General features: G+C 43.6%; 1 protein-coding gene across 4 annotated transcripts in view; it reads right to left on the bottom strand.

Moving 5' to 3' along the window:
* Nucleotides 1–18,800, bottom strand: part of SEC16B (SEC16 homolog B, endoplasmic reticulum export factor) — a 67,043-nt gene that overhangs the window by 45,436 nt on the left and 2,807 nt on the right. Inside the window, exons 1-2 of one of the 4 annotated variants that reach the window (XM_088845311.1) lie at nt 4,421–4,581; nt 1,131–1,475 (exon numbers count right to left, since the gene is read on the bottom strand). In XM_088845311.1, the coding sequence (XP_088701437.1) occupies nt 1,131–1,417 (287 nt within the window). In that variant the 5' untranslated portion in view covers nt 1,418–1,475; nt 4,421–4,581. Of the gene's footprint in view, nt 1–1,130; nt 1,476–3,695; nt 3,918–4,420; nt 4,582–18,800 lie in introns of those variants that run through there. The other 3 variants (XM_088845312.1, XM_088845313.1, XM_088845314.1) reach the window with 3 other exon arrangements.

Below are 18,800 nucleotides of genomic sequence, written 5' to 3'. Positions count from 1 at the left end.
ATGGTTAATCCTACAACCAAAAATCTAGAATGGGAGCAGGAATAGGACCATTGTGTCAGAACAAGGCTGCAATTTTTACAGTAAAACCACAGCCAACTGTCTCTTCTCCTTCCTCATGATCCCTCTTACTCCTCAAATACACACATCCAACAACACGAAGTATTATCTAAGAAAACCCTGCCCTGATATCACCTTAGGAAACCCCTTCCCAAGATAATTGTGTAAAGTACCCGATACACCACTGTAATTCCCATGCATATTATAGATGGAAATGAGATGGAAAAGTCAAATTGCACCACCTTAAATCTGATTGCTGTTATTGCCTCTACCCTTAACAGACCTTCCTTCAAGAATTGAACACTATTTTTACCAATTAATAATTCTTTACTATTTCATAGGGACAGAATTCTTTATAATAACTGTCATAATTTCAACCTTTAACCTAGAGGGAGGAAAATATCATCTCACCTGAAAAAGCTAAAGTCAAAAAATAGATGGCATGCAACATTCCATAAAATATGAAGGCCAGGAGTAGAAACTCCAGATTCTCCCAGAATTACCTCACAGAGACCTTTTCATTCTGAACTTGGAGACTACAAGTTTCTATCTGCTCTCTGATTTTTTTAAGTTCCCAATCATTCACTCAATGTATATATTTTCTGTGTAGGCATCACACTGTAGGTGCTGTTCTAGGCAGTAGGACTCTTATGTTGCTGGTGGGTTAGGTGCTAACCCTGGGTCAGAGTCATCAAAGAGGAGAAGGAACTTTTTTATAGACATCCATAGGAAAAGCTTTTCCATCGTCTACAAATCCTTTTGTGATCCCAGAGTAAGAGGGTCTCATCTGCCATCTTGAATTTCACCATTCTTTCTATTCTCTCCTCTGCTCCCAACACCCAATTGCATTGTGATGGCTTCTTAAGAAGCTCCCCTAGGGACTAACAAAAGGAAATAAAACTATATTTTCAGTCACCAAAATCCAGCCTGGGAGAGGAAAGGGTTTAGCTAAGTCACTGTAGGAGGAGGAGGAAAAGGAAGAAGAGAAATAAAAGGAAAAGGAAGACGGAAAAGAACGATCTGTTCATAAGCATTTGGAAGAGCTGGGTCAAGTCCAAGCTCTAAACTCATACCTTGAATACAACTGACCGGGATAACCGCCTTCATAATAGTCAACAGGTGGATGCCATTCCCCAGATCTGGCTGCATAGTGAGGCTCCTGGTAGTCTGCCCTGGGGTCCTGCTGTGGCTGGGGGCTCCTGCCCATGTCTTGCCTTTGATGGACCCTCTCTCCATTGTGCCAAGAGTGAGGAATAGGCCGATAGTATCGATCTCTCTGAAGCCCTCGGTCTGGATCCTTTGATGGTGCCAGGGGCCTCCCTGATGACTGAGGCAGCCACTGGGGAATCCAAGGTTCCATCCTAGATCTTCTGAATTTCTCTAGTGTTTTGAGTCAGCTGTGTAGTTATTTTATCTTCCTGCCAGACAAAACAAAAAGAAAACAAATTATCATTTTAGGCCTATATCCAAGCATGATGCTTAATTAGGTTTTGTGAAAGAAGCACCGATGGTCCTCAAAAATCTTCTATCTAAAACAAACCACACAGGCACTGAGACAGAGATATCTGAAAAAATCGCAAGCGGATATTTGAAATAAATAACAGGCTAGACAATTATATTGAGGTTGTTGTAAAAATTTTTAAGTATATTTGGAGCAACAATAGATGTGGGAGGCCTGGGAAAGAGAACAATAATAGATGAAGCTCCAAAACACAATCAAAGTATTCCAATTAAAGACATGTGTGCTCACCTATTCCACTAACAAAGTCATTCAGGAGGCCCTATGTTGTCATAGAAATAAGGTGGGCTTTAGACAGAGCTAGACCCAATTCAAATCCTAACTCTGAACTTCCCTGGTGGTAAAGTGGATAAGAACCTGCCTGCCAGTGCTGGAAACAAAAGAGACACAAGTTCAGTCCCTGGGTTGGGAAGATCCTCTGGAGAAGGTCATGGCAATCCAGGCCAGTATTCTTGCCTGGGAAATCCTATGGACAGAAGAACCTGGTGGGCTACAGCCCATTGGATCACAAAGAGTCGGACACAGCCGAAGTTACTTAGCACTCCAGGAAGATCTCACATGCCGAGGAGTAGCTAAAGCCTGTAAGCCACAACTACTGAGCCCGCACACCACAACTACTGGAGCGCTTGTACTCTAGGGCCCAAGAGCCACAACTAATGAGCCCCTATGCCACAACTACTGGAGCCCACATGCCTTAGAGCCCACATGTTGGAACTACTGAAAACTGTACACCTACAGCCTGTGCTCCACAACAGGGGAAGCCACCGCAATGAGAAGCCCATGGATGATAAACTCTCCAAAATTAGAGAAAGCCAGCATGCAGCAACAAAGACCCAGCACAACCAAAAAAAAATAAATACATTATTTTTTAATTAAAAAAAAATCCTGACTTTGCCACTTATTAGTGAGTTAAATTTTTCCCGCCTTAATTTCCTTACCCATAAAATGAGGACCTTAATAATTAGCTGACAGGGTCACTGTCAGCGTTAGGGATACTTACGTAAAGTGCTGAACACTTGCCTGGTATACAGTAGTGGTTCAGTAAATAACAGTGTTATCAGAGATACAGATTAGCGTAGTGTGAGTAGCTGAAAAGATTTCCTAAATAGAAAGAAGCTTAGGGACTTCCCTGGTGGTCCAGTGGTGAAGAATCCTGTCAATGCAGGGGACACAAGTTTGATCCCTGGTCCAGAAAGAACCCACATGCCTCGGGGCAACTAAGCCTAAATGCCACAACTACTGAAGCCTGCTTGTTCTGGATCCCGCGCCTGCAACAAAGATCCCACGTGCCAAAGCTAAGACCCAACATAGCCAAATAAATAGATGTTTAAAAAGAAGAAGAAGCTTAAAGTGACTTCAAGAGACATCTTTTCTAAATCCTTAAAGTCTTAGAGAACTATGCTCTATAACTTGCCCATGCCTGCCCCTCCTCCAGGGGAGGTGAGGAGACCCAGGGTTTGGGATTGTTTCTGTGACAAACTAGAGAGCTGTGTCCCAGTAATCTTCCTGCCTGGAGATTTTAAAACCTGGAAGTCTCCCCAGGATCAAACTGGTTTTACCACTCATTCTTCAAACTGGGAGATAGCTCCCGAGGACGAGTTACCTTCCAAGCTTCTCTGCTTGTCACACAGAGCAGCACCGGCACCCAGCTGCCTTCAAAGAAAAGCACCCATCACCCCTTACAGCTACTCAGGAGTCTCCTGTGTCAGGAGGAAACACGGCTCCATCAGACCCCATGGTCCTTCTCCCTTGGGAACTACATTAGGTTGAAAAGTTCTGATCAGATCCACAACTTGCTCCCACTCCTGAAACTCCCAGCCCAATATAAGAATGAATGTCAGAAGCAAAGGTCAAGGGTGTGTGTGTTGAAATCAAGATGTCACTCTGCTCCAATGCCGCGGAGCCAGGGTCCACAGCTATGAGCAGAGAGCTGTAAGCAGAATGCCCCAGAAGAACAAGGTGCAGAAGTGCCTTCTACTTCTAGAACAGTCACAGCTCAGGAAAACTTGCACCTTCCTTCCCATGACAGCTTACTTCCTTGAAAAATTCAGGTGTAACGAGAGCCTTTTCCAGCAAATCCCAGCAAAGGCCAAATGCCCCAGACACAGTGAAAGCCTACCTGAGTCTTTCCTGAAGGCCTATGGAATTTGAAAGCATTTGGACACAAGGAAGCTCAACAAGAAGAAAGCCTCAGGATTTCCCTGGTGATTCAGTGGTTAAGCCTTCGCCTTCCAATGCAGGGGATGTGGGTTCAATCCCTGGTCAGGAAGCTAAGATCCCACATGCCTTATGGCCAAAAATACAAAACATGAAACAGGAACAACACTGAAACAAATTTATAAATAAAAACTTTAAAAATGGTCCACATCAAAAAAAAAAAAAAAAACCTATTTAAAAAAAAGAAGACGAAAGCCTCTTCCACCTCATCCCCAGATATTTTCACTAGACAGCCCTTCTCTGACTGCAAAGACACATTACCCACTCCCTTCGCCAAAGTCAACTCCAGTTGATTTCTGTTGCCAAGATATCAATTCCAGCTTGTTAGGGCTCAGGGTACAATTAAGGACCCCAAATGAAAAGCACTTAAGATAAAGGCACTACATGCACAGGGACAAGTCATACTCACACATCCACATAAATGACCTTCCCTGGCCCCACTAAGGTCAATATCGCCTTTCCTAATTTGACAGCACAGCAAGCACAGCCAAGACAAAGCCTACAAGGGCACTAGTGTCCCCACACACCTGCTCTGACGGCCGCCACCTTCCCTTCGCATGCTCCAGGAGCGTCTTCTCCCCTCCCAGACACTGTCAAAGTCCAGGTGCCACATCTACCAAGACTTACCTGGCTCTCAGATCTACAGCCTGTCAGCTACCTTTGCAACTGCCCAGCCTCCATGGGCCGATTCACGAGGGCAAAGTACAGCCCAGCTCCCTCCTTCGTCCAGACCCGGCTTGGCGTGTTTACCCAGAGCCCAGTCAGAGGCTGCCGCTTCTGTTTGCCTGGTAGTGGGCTGAGCCAGGTTCCTGCACATGTGAAAGAATCCAAACCTGCCCAGCAAACAAAGAACAGAGACCCAAAGAGAGGAAGTGCAGAAAGCCCGGAGGCAGCCTGGCCTGGGGAGAAGGGCGCCACCTATGGATTGTTAACGCCTGTCTGGGCCACCAGAGGCTCTATTGCTCAATCTCTGTTTCTTCTCTGAAAGAGGAATAACAAGGCAGGTTTTCCCAGGTGGTTCAGTGGTAAGGAATCCGCCTGCCAATGCAGGAGACTCAGGAGACGTGGGTTTGACCCCTGGGTCAGGAAGATCCCCTGAAAGAGGAATAACAATACTTAACTTAGGAAGGTCATCATGAGAACCACAGGCTGACTTCAGAGATATTGCGAGTTCAATTCCAGACCACTGAAATAAAGTGAGTCATACAAATCTGTTGGTTTCCCAGTGCATATAAAAGTTATGTTGTACATGATACTGTAGTCTATTGTGTGCAATAGCTGTATATCTAAAAAAAAAAAATGTAGGCTTCCCTGGTGGTCCAGTGGTTGGGAATCCACCTGCCAATGCAGGGGACACAGGTTTGATCCCTGGTCTGGAAGATTCTACAGGCCATGGGACAACTAAGCCCACGAACCACAACTACTGACCCTGCACTCCAGAGCCCATGCTCTGCAACAAGAGAAGCCACTGCAATGAGAAGCCTGCTCGCTGCAACTAGAGAAAGCCCACGTGCAGCAAAAAAGACCCAGTGCAGCCAAACATAAATAAATAACAATTTTTTTTTTAATGTATATACCTTAATTTTAAAATCCTTCAGGACTTCTCTGGTGGTCCAGTAGTTAAGAATCTGCCTTCCAATGCAGGGGACATGGGTTTGATCCCTGGTTGGGGAACTAAGATCCCACATGCCACAGGGCAATTAAACCCACAACTACTGAGCCCTTGAGCCACAACTAGGTGCTGACATAGCCAAACACAAACAAACAAATGAATATAAAATACTCTATTGCTAAAAATTGCCGAAACAATTACAATAGTAATATCAAACATCACTGATCACAGATCACCATAACAAATATGATCCACAGTGGAAAAATCTGAACTACTGCCAGTGTACAAAATGAAAAAGAAAACAAAAGAAATATTGCCAGAATTACCAAAATGTGACGTGGAGACACAAAGTGAGCAAGCGCTATTGGGAAGGTGGTGCCGTGAGACTTGCTCAATGCAGCTTTGCCCCAAGACTTCAGGGTGTAAAACAACACGATAAAGTGAAGCGATATAAAATGAGGTATGCCTTTAAATGTTGGTAATGATATATAATTGTGTATGCTTTATAAATAAGTATTATCTTTTCATTTCAAAGGAGATGAGCTAATTCTACTGGCTGAGGTAGGCAGGGTACACACTGTGTGTGTTAGTTGCTCACTCATGTCTGACTCTTTGTGACTCCATGGACTGTAGCCCACCCAGCCCCTCTGTCCATGGGATTTCCCAGGCAAGAATACTGGAATGGGTTGCCATTTCCTTCTCCATGGGATCTTCCCAACCCAGGGATCGAACCCAGGTCTCCTGCATTGCAGGCAGATTCTTTACCGTCTGAGCCACTGAAGAAGCCCAGAGTATTCACTGGTGGGTAGTAAATGCCTGGTTTAGGTTTTTCTCATTCAAATTTCTCTCCATTGGATTCTGATTGTGCATCAGTTGTGTTATCTAGATGGAAGGCAAATTTAAATGCTCAATACTGAATTGAAGGCACTGAGAAGTTTCTACTACAACAAGAAAATAATTTCCCTTGTTTGAAAAATAAATTTCTTCAGGTGAACACAAAGAAGCTCATGTCTACTTTTGAATTAATATTTTAAAATTTAGCAAATCATCACGCTGTCTACCTTAAATGTGTACAATGTTATACATCCATTATATCTCAATAGAGCTGGGAGAAAATACAAATCAAACTCAGAATTTGCTCTAAAAAGGCTCAGATGTTTATCCTTTCAACAAACACTTACTGAGTCCTTATTATGTGTCAGGATTTGACACACATAAAAATGAAGGACACAGTCCTTGTCATCAAAAATCTTTGAGCAAATTAACCTGTCATGCTGTTTATTAGTCCAGGGAAGGCCTGGACTAATGGTCCATGGTTGATCTCATGATCAGATAGGCTAAGGTACCTAAGCTATAAGATTATGACACAGAGGACTTCCATGGTGGTCCAGTGGTTAGGAAGCCATCTTGCAAGGCCGGGAACAAGGGTTCAGTTCCCGGTTAGGGAACTAAGATCCCACAGGTCACGGAGCAACTGAGCCCACACAATCTGGACCTGAGTGTCACAACTAGGGAGTCCGTGCGCCACAAGGAAGATCCTACATGCTGAAACTAAGACCTGACAGAGCCTAATTAATTAATTTTTTAAGAAAAAGCTTTTGCCACAGCACTTCAGCTGACTCTGAGGCCATGACAGCTGAATGTAGAATTCTCTGACTCTGGGGCGTGGTTTCTTACCCCTCTGGTGGGCTTTGAGGCTTGGCTCACTAATAACCACACTGTCATTTTTAATCCTCCAGAGAAGAGGTACTGGAAAAGGACACACACAATGACCACAGGAATCAGAACATGGTTGATTACAACACAGACTCAGATGTCAAATTATGTCTCCCAATATCTCACAATAACATTCAGAAAAATCTGATATAACTCTTTTGGCTTATAACATGATGTTAGCCCTGCCCCAAGGGCTTCCCTGGAAGCTCAGCTGGTAAAGCATCTGCCTGCAATGCAGGAGACCCCAGTTCAATTCCTGGGTCAAGAAGATCCTCTGGAGAAGGGCTAGGCTACCCACTCCAGTATTCTTGGGCTTCCCTAGTGACTCAGACAGTAAAGAATCCTCCTGCAATACGGGAGACCTGGGTTAGATCCCTATGTTGGGAAGATTCCCTGGAGGAGGGCATGACAACCCACTCCAGTATTCTTGTCTGGAGAAACCCCAAGGACAGAGGTGCCTGGAGGGCTACAATCTATGGGGTCGCAAAGAGTCGGACATGACTAAGTGACTAAGTACAGCACAGCACAGCCCTGCCCTATAACACAGCTCTGTCACTGAAATGTTAACTTTGGAAGACCTTACAGGTTATTTTAACAACTTCATTTGGTTGGTGATAAAACCAGATCCAGAGAGATAAAGTGATTTAGTCAACATCACAAAGCTAGCTAGAAGCTCAGTTAAGATGATCTGGATGTGCTGGACTTGTCTTGCACTGGGCTTACCAAAGTGTGATTATTAATTATTCAAGAATTATGTGAGTCAAAGGTAAAACTGTTGATAATTTGAAATCCACCACAGTGCGAGTACTTACAGCACAGAAACTGGCAAGTGTTGCAAAACCAGGCTGTTGTTGTTTTCAGATAATCGCCTTCCTGGCACAATGATTACAACTCCTAACTCCTATTCCAGTGTTCTTTCAACCACAGAATTGTCATTCTGTTTCTAGCTTTCATCTCACACATCTGGGTTAAACATCTAGCCCTGTTATTGCAAATGCTCCTTTTGTGACGTCCCAAAGCATCTCCAGTCATCTCAAGAGTTATTATGAAACTCTTCAAATACTCACCAACCAAAATTAATTTTAATTAGCTTTAATTATTTTATATAGACATATGGCATACTACAGTTATATGGGTCATGAAATGAAACAGATTGTACGGGGTTTCAGCACTCCAAAAGGTTTGGGATTTATCAGTCCCTGCCTTCCCTAGCCCCATAAATCAACAGTTACTAAGTCTTTCAACCTGGCAGCTCAAGTCTTCCTGGTTTCTAACAAAATTCACTCAGTTTGACAGCACATTAGCAGCTCATCCCCAACAGGAGTTGGGCTAAAATCAGTCTTGTCACCTCAAGTCCTGATCACAGTGCCCTCACATGATCCCATAGGCTCTCATACACTGAAACAGTTATAGTCTTAACATTTTTCCCTTCCGCAAGTGTCCTGTCCTCTTGCCCAATTTCTACTCTGCATGCCAACTGTCCACTGGAACTGGAAAGAAAAGTGAAAGTGAAGTCGCTCAGTCGTGTCCAACTCGTTGTGACCCCATGAACTGTAGCCTACCAGGCTCCTCCGTCCATGGGATTTTCCAGGCCAGAGTACTGGAGTGGGGTGCCATTTCCTTCTCCAGAGGATATTCCTGACTCAGGGATCGAAGCCAGGTCTCCCGCATTGTAGGCAGACGATTTACCATCTGAGCCACCAGGGAAGTCCAGCCCTGGAACTGAAGCCCTGGTCAATTACTAATTGTTGTGAATTTCCTTTCTCTGCCTTCTTCTCCAGATACCAGACCACTAAGAGGATCTTGCTTCAACCAGGTGCAAATACCCTAGTTTGACATCTATCTAACAAAAGCATCATCACTGCTAATAATGCAGTTAATCTCTTCCCACCAGAATAGTGCTGTTAGATGTGAACACCCACCTAGATCCAGGTCAGATTTGCCATGAATCCCTGAGCGCTAGGGTTTAACGACTGGTGAGCCTTACAAAGGCCAGCTCAGTAGCTGAGATACTCTACAGGCTTGACCCCATTTCTTTACTGAAAGTAAAAATTTAGGAAATGAACTGAGAGGCCTTATGTCAACAGATGACCAGTAATTATTTGTCTGGGTCTGTGGATGATTTTATTTTTTTCTTCTGGCTGTTCATATTTTCTGACTTTTCTACAATAAACTTATTTTCAAAGACCAAATCAACTGACATGGTTTTTAAATCAATACTATATCCAAATGTGGGACTGTCATAGCAGTAATTAATTATTTACCCAAGTTGCTAAAATGGAGTAGTGAGTCCCCAAAGCTTCCGAGATTGGTTGGCTGTGCTCAGTCTGCTCTTCTAGAAAGATGATTCTGGACGTCATACATCCACTAAACAAATCTTTATTGAACACCCACTCTATGCCCAGCACTGTCACTTGCACTGGGGGCACTGAGATTAATAACATAATCCTTTCCCTAAAGAAGTTTTCAGTTCACTGAAGCAGTAGATATTGAAAAGCTGGACACAGAAAGAGGAGCCTGTGAAAGACAATAATGAAGGTGGGCCGAAAGCCAGGAGAGAATGGTGTCCCAGAAGCCAGGGAAGGTGATGACTTCATAAATGGGAAAGTCATCGACAATGCCAAATGTAGGAGAGACATTGAAAGAGGCAACAGTGAAAGTATTCGCCCTACACTGGTTTTACCAATAAGGAGGTCTGATGATCACGACATCAACTATTTCCTTGGAACTATAGTCAATGGTGTGAGGAATTAGACACAGAAATCACTTGTGCTGCAAATGGAAAGTAAGTAAAGGGAGACAGTAAGAATTATTCCTTTGAGAAGCCTGGGTATGAAGAAGAGGAAACAATAGCCAGGACTACTATGAAGCACTCAAGATTGAAGAACTGGCTTAGCATGGACAAGATGAAAAAGGTTATATGCTGATTCATATGCAGATTGGAGATACAGAAACTAAATACAATTACTGAAGGGCTAAATCTCAAAAGAGGCTGATCACATGGAAGTATAGAAGTAAAAGTTAAGCCTAGCTTAAAGAAAGGGCCTGGCGTGCTGTGATTCATGGGGTCACGGAGAGTCGGACACAACTGAGCAACTGAACTGAACTGAACTGAAAGAAAGGGCATTTCTTCCTCCAAGAAAGAGATAAAGGCAGTGAAGATGGGCTTGGATGGAGCCAAGTCTGTTCAAAAAGGGACTGGGTACTGAGACTTCTCTGCAGAGTAGACTGCTAGAGATCAAAGTGAGCTTTTAGTGATAAACTTGAGAAATGTGGCGATGGTTTGGGTTGGCCAATGTGGAAAACAGGAGTGGGCTTTAACCAGGAACATGTCCTCAGAGGAACCAGTAGGCAGGAAATGCAGCTGTTACTGGACCCTTAGATGGATTTGAAGCTCCGTTAGGATACTGAGCATCGAGGTTTTGTCCATGCTCTGACCACCGAGCCTAGCACAGCATCTGGTGTGTGCAAAAGCACAATAGAGACTGTATCTGTAAACAAATGGACCTCTGAAATGTGTAGCAGCAACAGTCTCGGCTGCAGACTGTATCCAGTAGTTTTCCCAGCCTGAGCATAGAATTAAACTCTGATAGAGAGTTCCTAGGGAAAGTAAAAGGGAATGTTACGGCAGTGAGTTAAGGGGACTGACTGAAGAGTGGCTGAAGGGGTGCCATATAGGGCATAAATGAGGCAGAAACACAAATTCTCTGCATACCTTGTTTAAGTGAGGTGCCTAGAAATACATAAGAGGCCTCTCCAATAAGACAGCGAAAGAAAAATATTCAATCATGATTCAAAATGTAAAACTTCAGTTAAAGGGGAATGACTGGATAATGCCTACCCCAGACTTTCCAAAAACATCTGATACAATGAAGGGCTTTTTAGTCAGCTAGCATCTCATAGCTCTGGCTCCAGGAAGGAGTCAGGGGCGGGGTGGGGAGGGGAAGGTTTAGCGCAGAGCAGCCTGTAGACTCCAGCAAAGTCAGCCCCTGGAGCCTGCCTTGGAGATAACGGAGTTCATGGTCTCAGCCAGGGATTGGCAACCGAGGGTTTAAGCTCCTTCTTCAGGAGGGTTGGTGGCAGGGGAGAGGCATAGCAGCACATGCCTGTCAGCAGTTCCATTATCAGCAAGGACACGTGCCAGAAAAACCCGGTATAAGGGCCAGAGACAATTAACCTGGCACAGGCACCATGCGCTACCCATGCCAATCCTGGGACTGTTGCTTTTACCCTAGAAGTGAAGGAGAGGGGCCTCACTCTCTCCTCTCCTCACCCTTCCCTTTTTATCGATGCCCCTGAACCTGGATGAGTGGGGTGGCAGATGGATACTGCTCTGACTTTTAACCCCACATCAAGCTTCCATCAGGCAAAGATGACTCATGCACCTGCTAAATGAAATAAAAGGCTATAAATGCTGGGAGAGTCCTCCAAGCCCCCAAAGCCAACTGGAAATAGGCAGGATAAAACTGAGTGTGAATTTCAGGTCCACTATCTGCTAGCTGCGTGAACTTGGGCAAGTTATTCTATATCTCCTTTTCTTGCTCTATAAGATGGTAACAATAATAACAGAACCTTTTTCAGAGAGCTATAATTTCAGGGTACATTTTTAGATTAAAAAACTACAAACGTAACATATACTAAATGCTCAATAAATGTTAACTGTTACCATTTCCCTGAAAATGCTATCAAGGGCTCAGGAAGTATTCCGTACAAGTCATCAGTCAGGAATTAATTGGTTATCCATTACTGCTCTGAAATCCACAGCTCCTCCTCCACATTTAACCCGGTGTCCCCACTGAACCATGAGATCAGGGAAAAATTGAGAGACTATGTGACACAACTACATATGACATAAAACAATGGGTTATGGTAAGAACATCAGAATTAGAAACTTCATGATGATGCAATCCTATGCTTCTCAAACTGGACAACTTGTAGCCACTGTCAGGATGCCACAGGATCAGCATTAATTTTCTTTTATAAGCAAATTAAAATATCACCTTAATTTTTAACAAACAAAAATATTATAATATGGAATATAATGGAATAAAACTCAAATCTGTATTACTTTTTACAACAAAACATGAAAAACTTCAAAAAAATGTTATACTTGCACTGAGACAGGTACACACACATCCCACACAGACACGTGTTCACACACACATACCTTGCATCCCGAGGAGTCACTCCCTGCCATTTGATGGAAATGTTTGAGAGACACATTTGAACAAGAGCAGACATTTGGACACATAACTGATGAGCTGGGAAGAATCTCTGGAAGGAATCCATCCATGCAGGTGATGCAGTGTCTAAGCCAGAGAGACTCAGGCCAAGGCATACAGCTCTTTGATTTCCAGACCTGTAGCACTCCAAGCTTTCCACTGCTGGATAAAAATCCTCTCTTACATAAGACTCGGTAGAGTACCTAGGCGGCCAGTGACTCTCTTGCTTTACCTTGGGCAGGAAGTGTTCGTTCTCCAGTTGGTAAGTCCTCAGACTCCTTATGGAAACACACCTCAATATTTTAGAGTTCAGATAGTCTCCCTTTGGGCTTCCCTGGTGGTCCAGTGGTTAAAAATCTGCCTTCCAATACAGAACGTGGGTTCAATCTCTGGTTGGGGAACTAAGATCCCACATGCCACAGGTCAACTAAGGCCGCAGTCTGCAACTACTGAGCCTGTGCAACTAAGAGCTGATGCAGCCAAATAAATAAATATTTTCAAAAATAAAGATACTCTTCCTTGCTGGTAACACACATACTTGACTCAAACTCACTTAAACTCTTCAAATGAGGGAAATGTCATGCCACTTAGCCTGCTTCTTCTCTCCAGGTTTCACAGCCCCAACCCCATCCATGTTTCCTTGTGCAATTCCCTTCCCTCAGTCACTTTGGGAAGCAGCAAAGGCACAGGAGAAAGGAAATAGGAATTGAAATCTGGATTTAGTTTTAACATCGCCACTTCTCAGCCATGTGCCTTTGGTAAACCATCATTCCAACTTTATCAGCCCCAGTCTCCTCATTTTTAAAATAAAGTCTAAAAAGTACCAAAGAAAGGCAATGTCAAAGAATGCTCAAACTACCACACAATTGCACTCATCTCACACGCTAGTAAAGTAATGCTCAAAATTCTCCAAGCCAGGCTTCAGCAGTACATGAACCATGAACTTCCAGATGTTTAAGGTGGTTTTAGAAAAGGCAAAAGAACCAGAGATCAAATTGCCAACATCCACTGGATCATCAAAAAAGCAAGAGAGTTCCAGAAAAACATCTATTTCTGCTTTATTGACTATGCCAAAGCCTTTGACTGTGTGGATCACAATAAACTGTGGAGAATTCTTCAAGAAAGGGGAATACGAGACCACCTCACCTGCCTCTTGAGAAATCTGTATGCAGGTCAGGAAGCAACAGTTAGAACTGGACATGGAACAACAGACTGGTTCCAAATAGGGAAAGGAGTATGTCAAAGCTGTAGATTGTCATCCTGTTTATTTAATTTATATGCAGAGTACGTCATGAGGAAAGATGGGCTGGATGAAGCACAAGCTGGAATCAATCAAGTTGTAATTGCCGAGAGAAATATCAATCAACTCAGACATGCAGATGACACCACCCTTATGGCAGAAAGCAAAGAACTGAAGAGCCTCTTGATGAAAGTGAAAGAGGAGAGTGAAAAAGTTGGCTTAAAGCTCAACATTCAGAAAACTAAGATCATGGTATTTGGTCCCATCACTTCATGGGAAATAGATGGGGAAACAGTGGAAACAATGACAGACTTTATTTTGTTGGGCTCCAAAATCACTGCAGATGGTGACTGCAGCCATGAAATTAAAAGACACTTACTCCTTGGAAGAAAAGCTATGACCAACCTAGACAGCATAATAAAAAGCAGAGACATTACTTTGACAAAAAATGTCTGTCTAATCAAGGCTATGATTTTTCCAGTAGTCATGTCTGGATGTGAGAATTGTACTATAAAGAAAGCTGAGCGCCAAAGAACTGATGCTTTTGAACTGTGGTGTTAGAGGAGACTCTTGAGAGTCCCTTGGACTGCAAAGAGATCCAACCAGTCCATCCTAAAGGAAATCAGTTCAGTTCAGTTCAGCCACTCAGTCGTGTTCAACTCTTTGCAACCCCATGAACCGCAGCACGCCAGGCCTCCCTGTCCATAAGTCCTGAATATTCATTGGCAGATCTGGTGTTAAAGCTGAAACTCCAATACTTTGGCCACCTGATGCAAAGAACTGACTCATTTGAAAAGACCCTGATACTGGGAAAGATTAAAGGCGAGAGAAGAAGGGGACGACAGAGGATGAGATGGTTGGATGGCATCAGCGACTAAATGGACATGAGTTTGAGTAAACTCTGGGAGTTGGTGATGGACAGGGAAGCCTGGAGTGCAGCAGGAAATGGGGTCGTAAAGAGTCGGACACGACTGAGCGACTGAACTGAACTGCACTGAAAAAGTACCTCACAGGGCTGTGATGCAGATAGACTGAAATCATATATGGCAAAACACAGTGCCTGTTAAATAGAGGTTTGCCATAAATCTCTCCCTCTCTGTATTCCAGGTTCCTTACCTGCTGTTAAAGGTGTGACAATCTAAACTGTAGGCAAAGCTCATGAGTAAGATACAATATGATAGTTAAGGGCTCAGGCTTTACAGTGTGAATTGGATTTGAGTCCCAGAGCCTCCCCTGACTAACTGTAAGACTTCAAGTAGGTTACTTAACCTGAGTGTTCTTATTTGTTAAGTGATTGTATAACAATGGATATCTTCACAAGGTTGTGGTAGGATGAGTAAGACAGTGTACTGTTCACAGCATGTAGAAGGTGCTCAATGAATATTTGATGCCAGATGAATGCACAAGCTAGGATAAGCACTTGGCACGGTGCCTGCACATAGGAAGTGTTCACCAGTGCCTGTTGCCAGTGTTGTTGTGTAAAAGATCATAGCAGGAGAGTTCCCTTCTGGGCTGTTCAGGGTGTAAGTTCTTAGGTTCTCTTATCATAGTAGTTCATAACTTTTATCTTGCTGCTGCTGATGCTGCTAAGTCACTTCAGTCGTGTCCAACTCTGTGCGACCCCATAGATGGCAGCCCACCAGGCTCCACCATCCCTGGGATTCTCCAGGCAAGAACACTGGAGTGGGTTGTCATTTCCTTCTCCAATGCATGAAAGTGAAAAGTGAAAGTGACGTCACTCAGTCGTGTCTGACTCTTTGCGACCCCATGGACTGCAGCCTACCAGGCTCCTCCGTCCATGGGATTTTCCAGGCAAGAGTACTGGAGTGGGGTGCCATTGCCTTCTCCAACTTTTATCTTAGCTGGTCTTTATTATTGGCTTCAAATCTAATCTTGGGCTATTGCTTTTAATTTTTCTCCTGATCTCTCTCTCATCATCATAATCCACTGCATTCATAGCTTGTCTTCCCCCGAGACAGGCATCCTTGGTTCTTTATTTATATCACCCAGTGGTATTGGCAGAGTTTGTCCATTTAGGGGCAATGAAAGTGAATCCAGAAAAGGTAAGAGATTTCACCAAACTCATGCAGTGTCAGTATCAGTCATCAAGTGGCAAAAAATCAATTACAGAACTTCTAGTCAAGGCTTTGTTCAGAAAAGCATACTGGTTAGTAAAAACCATGTGATATATTTAATACAGGGCTTCCCAGGTGGTGTAGTGGTAATGAATCCACCTGCCAATGCAGGAGACATGAGACACAGGTGTGATCCCTGATTTGGGAAGATCCTCTGGAGGAGGACATGGCAATCCACTCTAGTATTCTTGCCTGGAGAATGCCATGGACAGAGAAGTCTGGCGGGCTACAGTCTATGGGGTGGCAAAGAGTCAGACACAACTGAAGCAATTTAGCATGCATGCAAGCATATTTAATACAAAATTGCAATTATTTAAATACCCATTCCATAAACTTCAAAGTAATCAGTCACTGTAAATAGGCTCATTGAACTTGACATATATATAGGAATATATATTCATAAAAATAGAAACTCAAAGATTAACTTCTGCATTTCCTCCTCCTCTCATTTGTCAGTCAGTAAAGGTGCATGCCATTTTGCTGGTTCTATTCCTCTGCCCACTGTTCCACATACAGAAATAGCCCATGTGTGCACAGCATGAGTGCGTACACGTATTTTAGCGGCACTCACATTCTTGCTCTCTCGGCCTGGAATAAGTGACTGCAGATAAAGCCAAGATCCCCAGGAGTGCTGTTCTAATGCTGAATTTAGCACATCAGGACAATTTCCATAGGAGCAGCTTATGATGCCAAAAAACAAAGCTCAGTTTCTGGAGGACACTGAAGGACACGACAAGCTGATGGAGAAGTTTCTTTTCTAAGAATAAATGTCTGTAGTCATAGAAAGGGAGATGGCCAAAGTTCATTATTTTCTGGGAGCCGTCCATATATGAATATTATAGATTCTCTGCATGCTGAGAAAATACTTACTGCCTTGTTCAACATTGCTTCTGTGACATAGCTTCTGTACAAACCTCCTAAGAATACTTCCTTTTTCACTAAGGATGAATACTCTCTATGATCCGTGACATCGTGACACTGTGACACCATGTCCTAGGTGCTGGTCCAAATGACATTCATTAGATGGATGATGTCACTGAATGAACCTGACTGGGGTACATGACCTCACCCTGGGAGAATTTTTGAAAATTATTTCCTTCATTCAGTAAATACTGTTTTAGACACATATGATTCATTATTCATTGTAATAAGAATATTTTCTCCTGTATGAGCTGGCTCTCCACAGTTTCTCTAATAACACTGCTAAGTCCAAGGACTATGTGGAAGAAACCCAAAAAATGTCCCAGTTCCTATTTAATAACCAAGAAATGGGTGAGAAGCTGAGTACTTCATTTATCATGTATTTACTGAGTGCCTACTATGTGCCACGCACTGTCTTAGGTGTTAAATGCAGGCCACAAGAAGTGATCAAGGTGAGTCTGTTCTTATCCTCTTGGAGTTTACCGCAGACAAGATAACAGGCAACTCCAGCGATCAGTGCTAGGAGAGGATGGCAGTAAGAAACAGACGGAGCACACACCAGAGGTGCCAAACCTAGTCAGAGAAGTCTTCCCAGCAAAGAAAGATGTCTCAGTGAAGACCGCATGAAGGGAGACTCGCATCCAGGAAGGATGTGAGTCTGTGAGCCTGGAAGAAGGGAAGGGAGAGCAAGAGAGTAGGTGTTCCCAGCAAGAGGATGGATATGATAAGGGCTCAGAGGTGAAGGAGGACCTGCGCATTTAGCTCATCATCAGTAGGTTTTACATCCAGTGTAGCTGGAGCCTAGAATGCAAAAAAGAGTTGCTAAGACTGAATTTTTGTATCCCTCCAAAATTTGTGTGTTGAAACCTAATCCCCAGACTGATGTATTTGTGGAGACTTTGGAGGAGGGGTGATTAGGTCAGGAGAGCAGAGTCCTCATAAATGGAATTAGTGTCCTTATAAAAGAGACCCCAGAGAGATCCCATGCCCCTTGTGAAGACACAGGTGAGAAGATGTGAGAAGTGAGAAGATGGCTATTTATGAACCAGGAAGCAAGCCCTCCCCATACACTGAACCTGCCAGCACCTCGGCCTTCGGATTGACAGCCTCCAAAACCAGGAGAAATAAATTGCTGGAGTCTATAAGCTAGCCAGGCTATGGTATCATATCATAGCAGCTTGAGTGGATAAAGACAGCAGTGATGAGGGCTGAAACTAAAGAGACTGTCCTAGCTGTCTCTGCCAGCATGCAGAGCAGAGCGTAGCCCCAGCTGTCCCTAGCATCCAGATTGTTTGCACACAATGTGGCAGACATGTGCTACTACTGCCTGCCTGCCTCCTTGCCTCCAGCTTCTGGTAATAAATCATTAGTTTTTCTATGATGAGCTTCCCTGCCCCCTCAGTTTATATAGCATGGATAGGACTGATCCCATCCCTGTTCTAAGAATGGACACAAACTTCACACATGACAGAGTCCTGAAGTGATTCATTTGGCAGTTAGCACATGGCCAGGGACATGTCCACAAAGCGTGCTCCCAGAGCTTATGCTTGAACTGGTGGGAAATAAGTCTTCCCACTGGATTGACTGAGATGACAGAATAGCAACCCGGAGCTGTGGGCAGCCATCGGTCCACCATTCATTCAGTCTATAATAGTTTCTTGGATAACTAGTATGTGCCTCATGCTGTTGTAGACATTAGGGACACAGGAATAAGGATATAGTTCTGCTTTTTAGGTTTTCACTATTAACTGGAAAGGCAAACAAAATAATCACCTTAGATAAAAGTGATAAATGTTACATAGCTTCTTATATTATCACAGAAGGGCAACCAGCTCAAGCAAATCTTCCTAGGAGGAAGGAAAAAACTCATTAAACCTTATTGGATAATTAGGACTTAATTGGGTGAATTGAGGCATGGGGGTGGTTCCAGAAGAGGAATCAGTAAGTTCAAAGGCATGGAGGGGAGGCCCAGCTGGACAGACTCTGGTGACACACCATATTCAATTAGACAGGAAGATAATGCCCTTTCAGGGGAGTGTATATACCAATATACTTGTCTTGGACAGTGAATATAAGTCACGAGCTCCTGAGAAAAGTCTGCAGGGACTCAAATGTGTGGTGGGTGGTATTTATTTGTTTATATGTTGCTTCTTGCCTGAAG

This window comes from Moschus berezovskii, chromosome 17, assembly GCF_049115385.1.
Source record: "Moschus berezovskii isolate FMDL1 chromosome 17, NW_MosBer_1.0, whole genome shotgun sequence".
Classification (NCBI taxonomy): Eukaryota; Metazoa; Chordata; class Mammalia; order Artiodactyla; family Moschidae; genus Moschus; species Moschus berezovskii.
The sequence above is the reverse complement of the archived record's forward strand: the minus strand, read 5'-3'. Positions and strand labels throughout refer to the sequence as shown.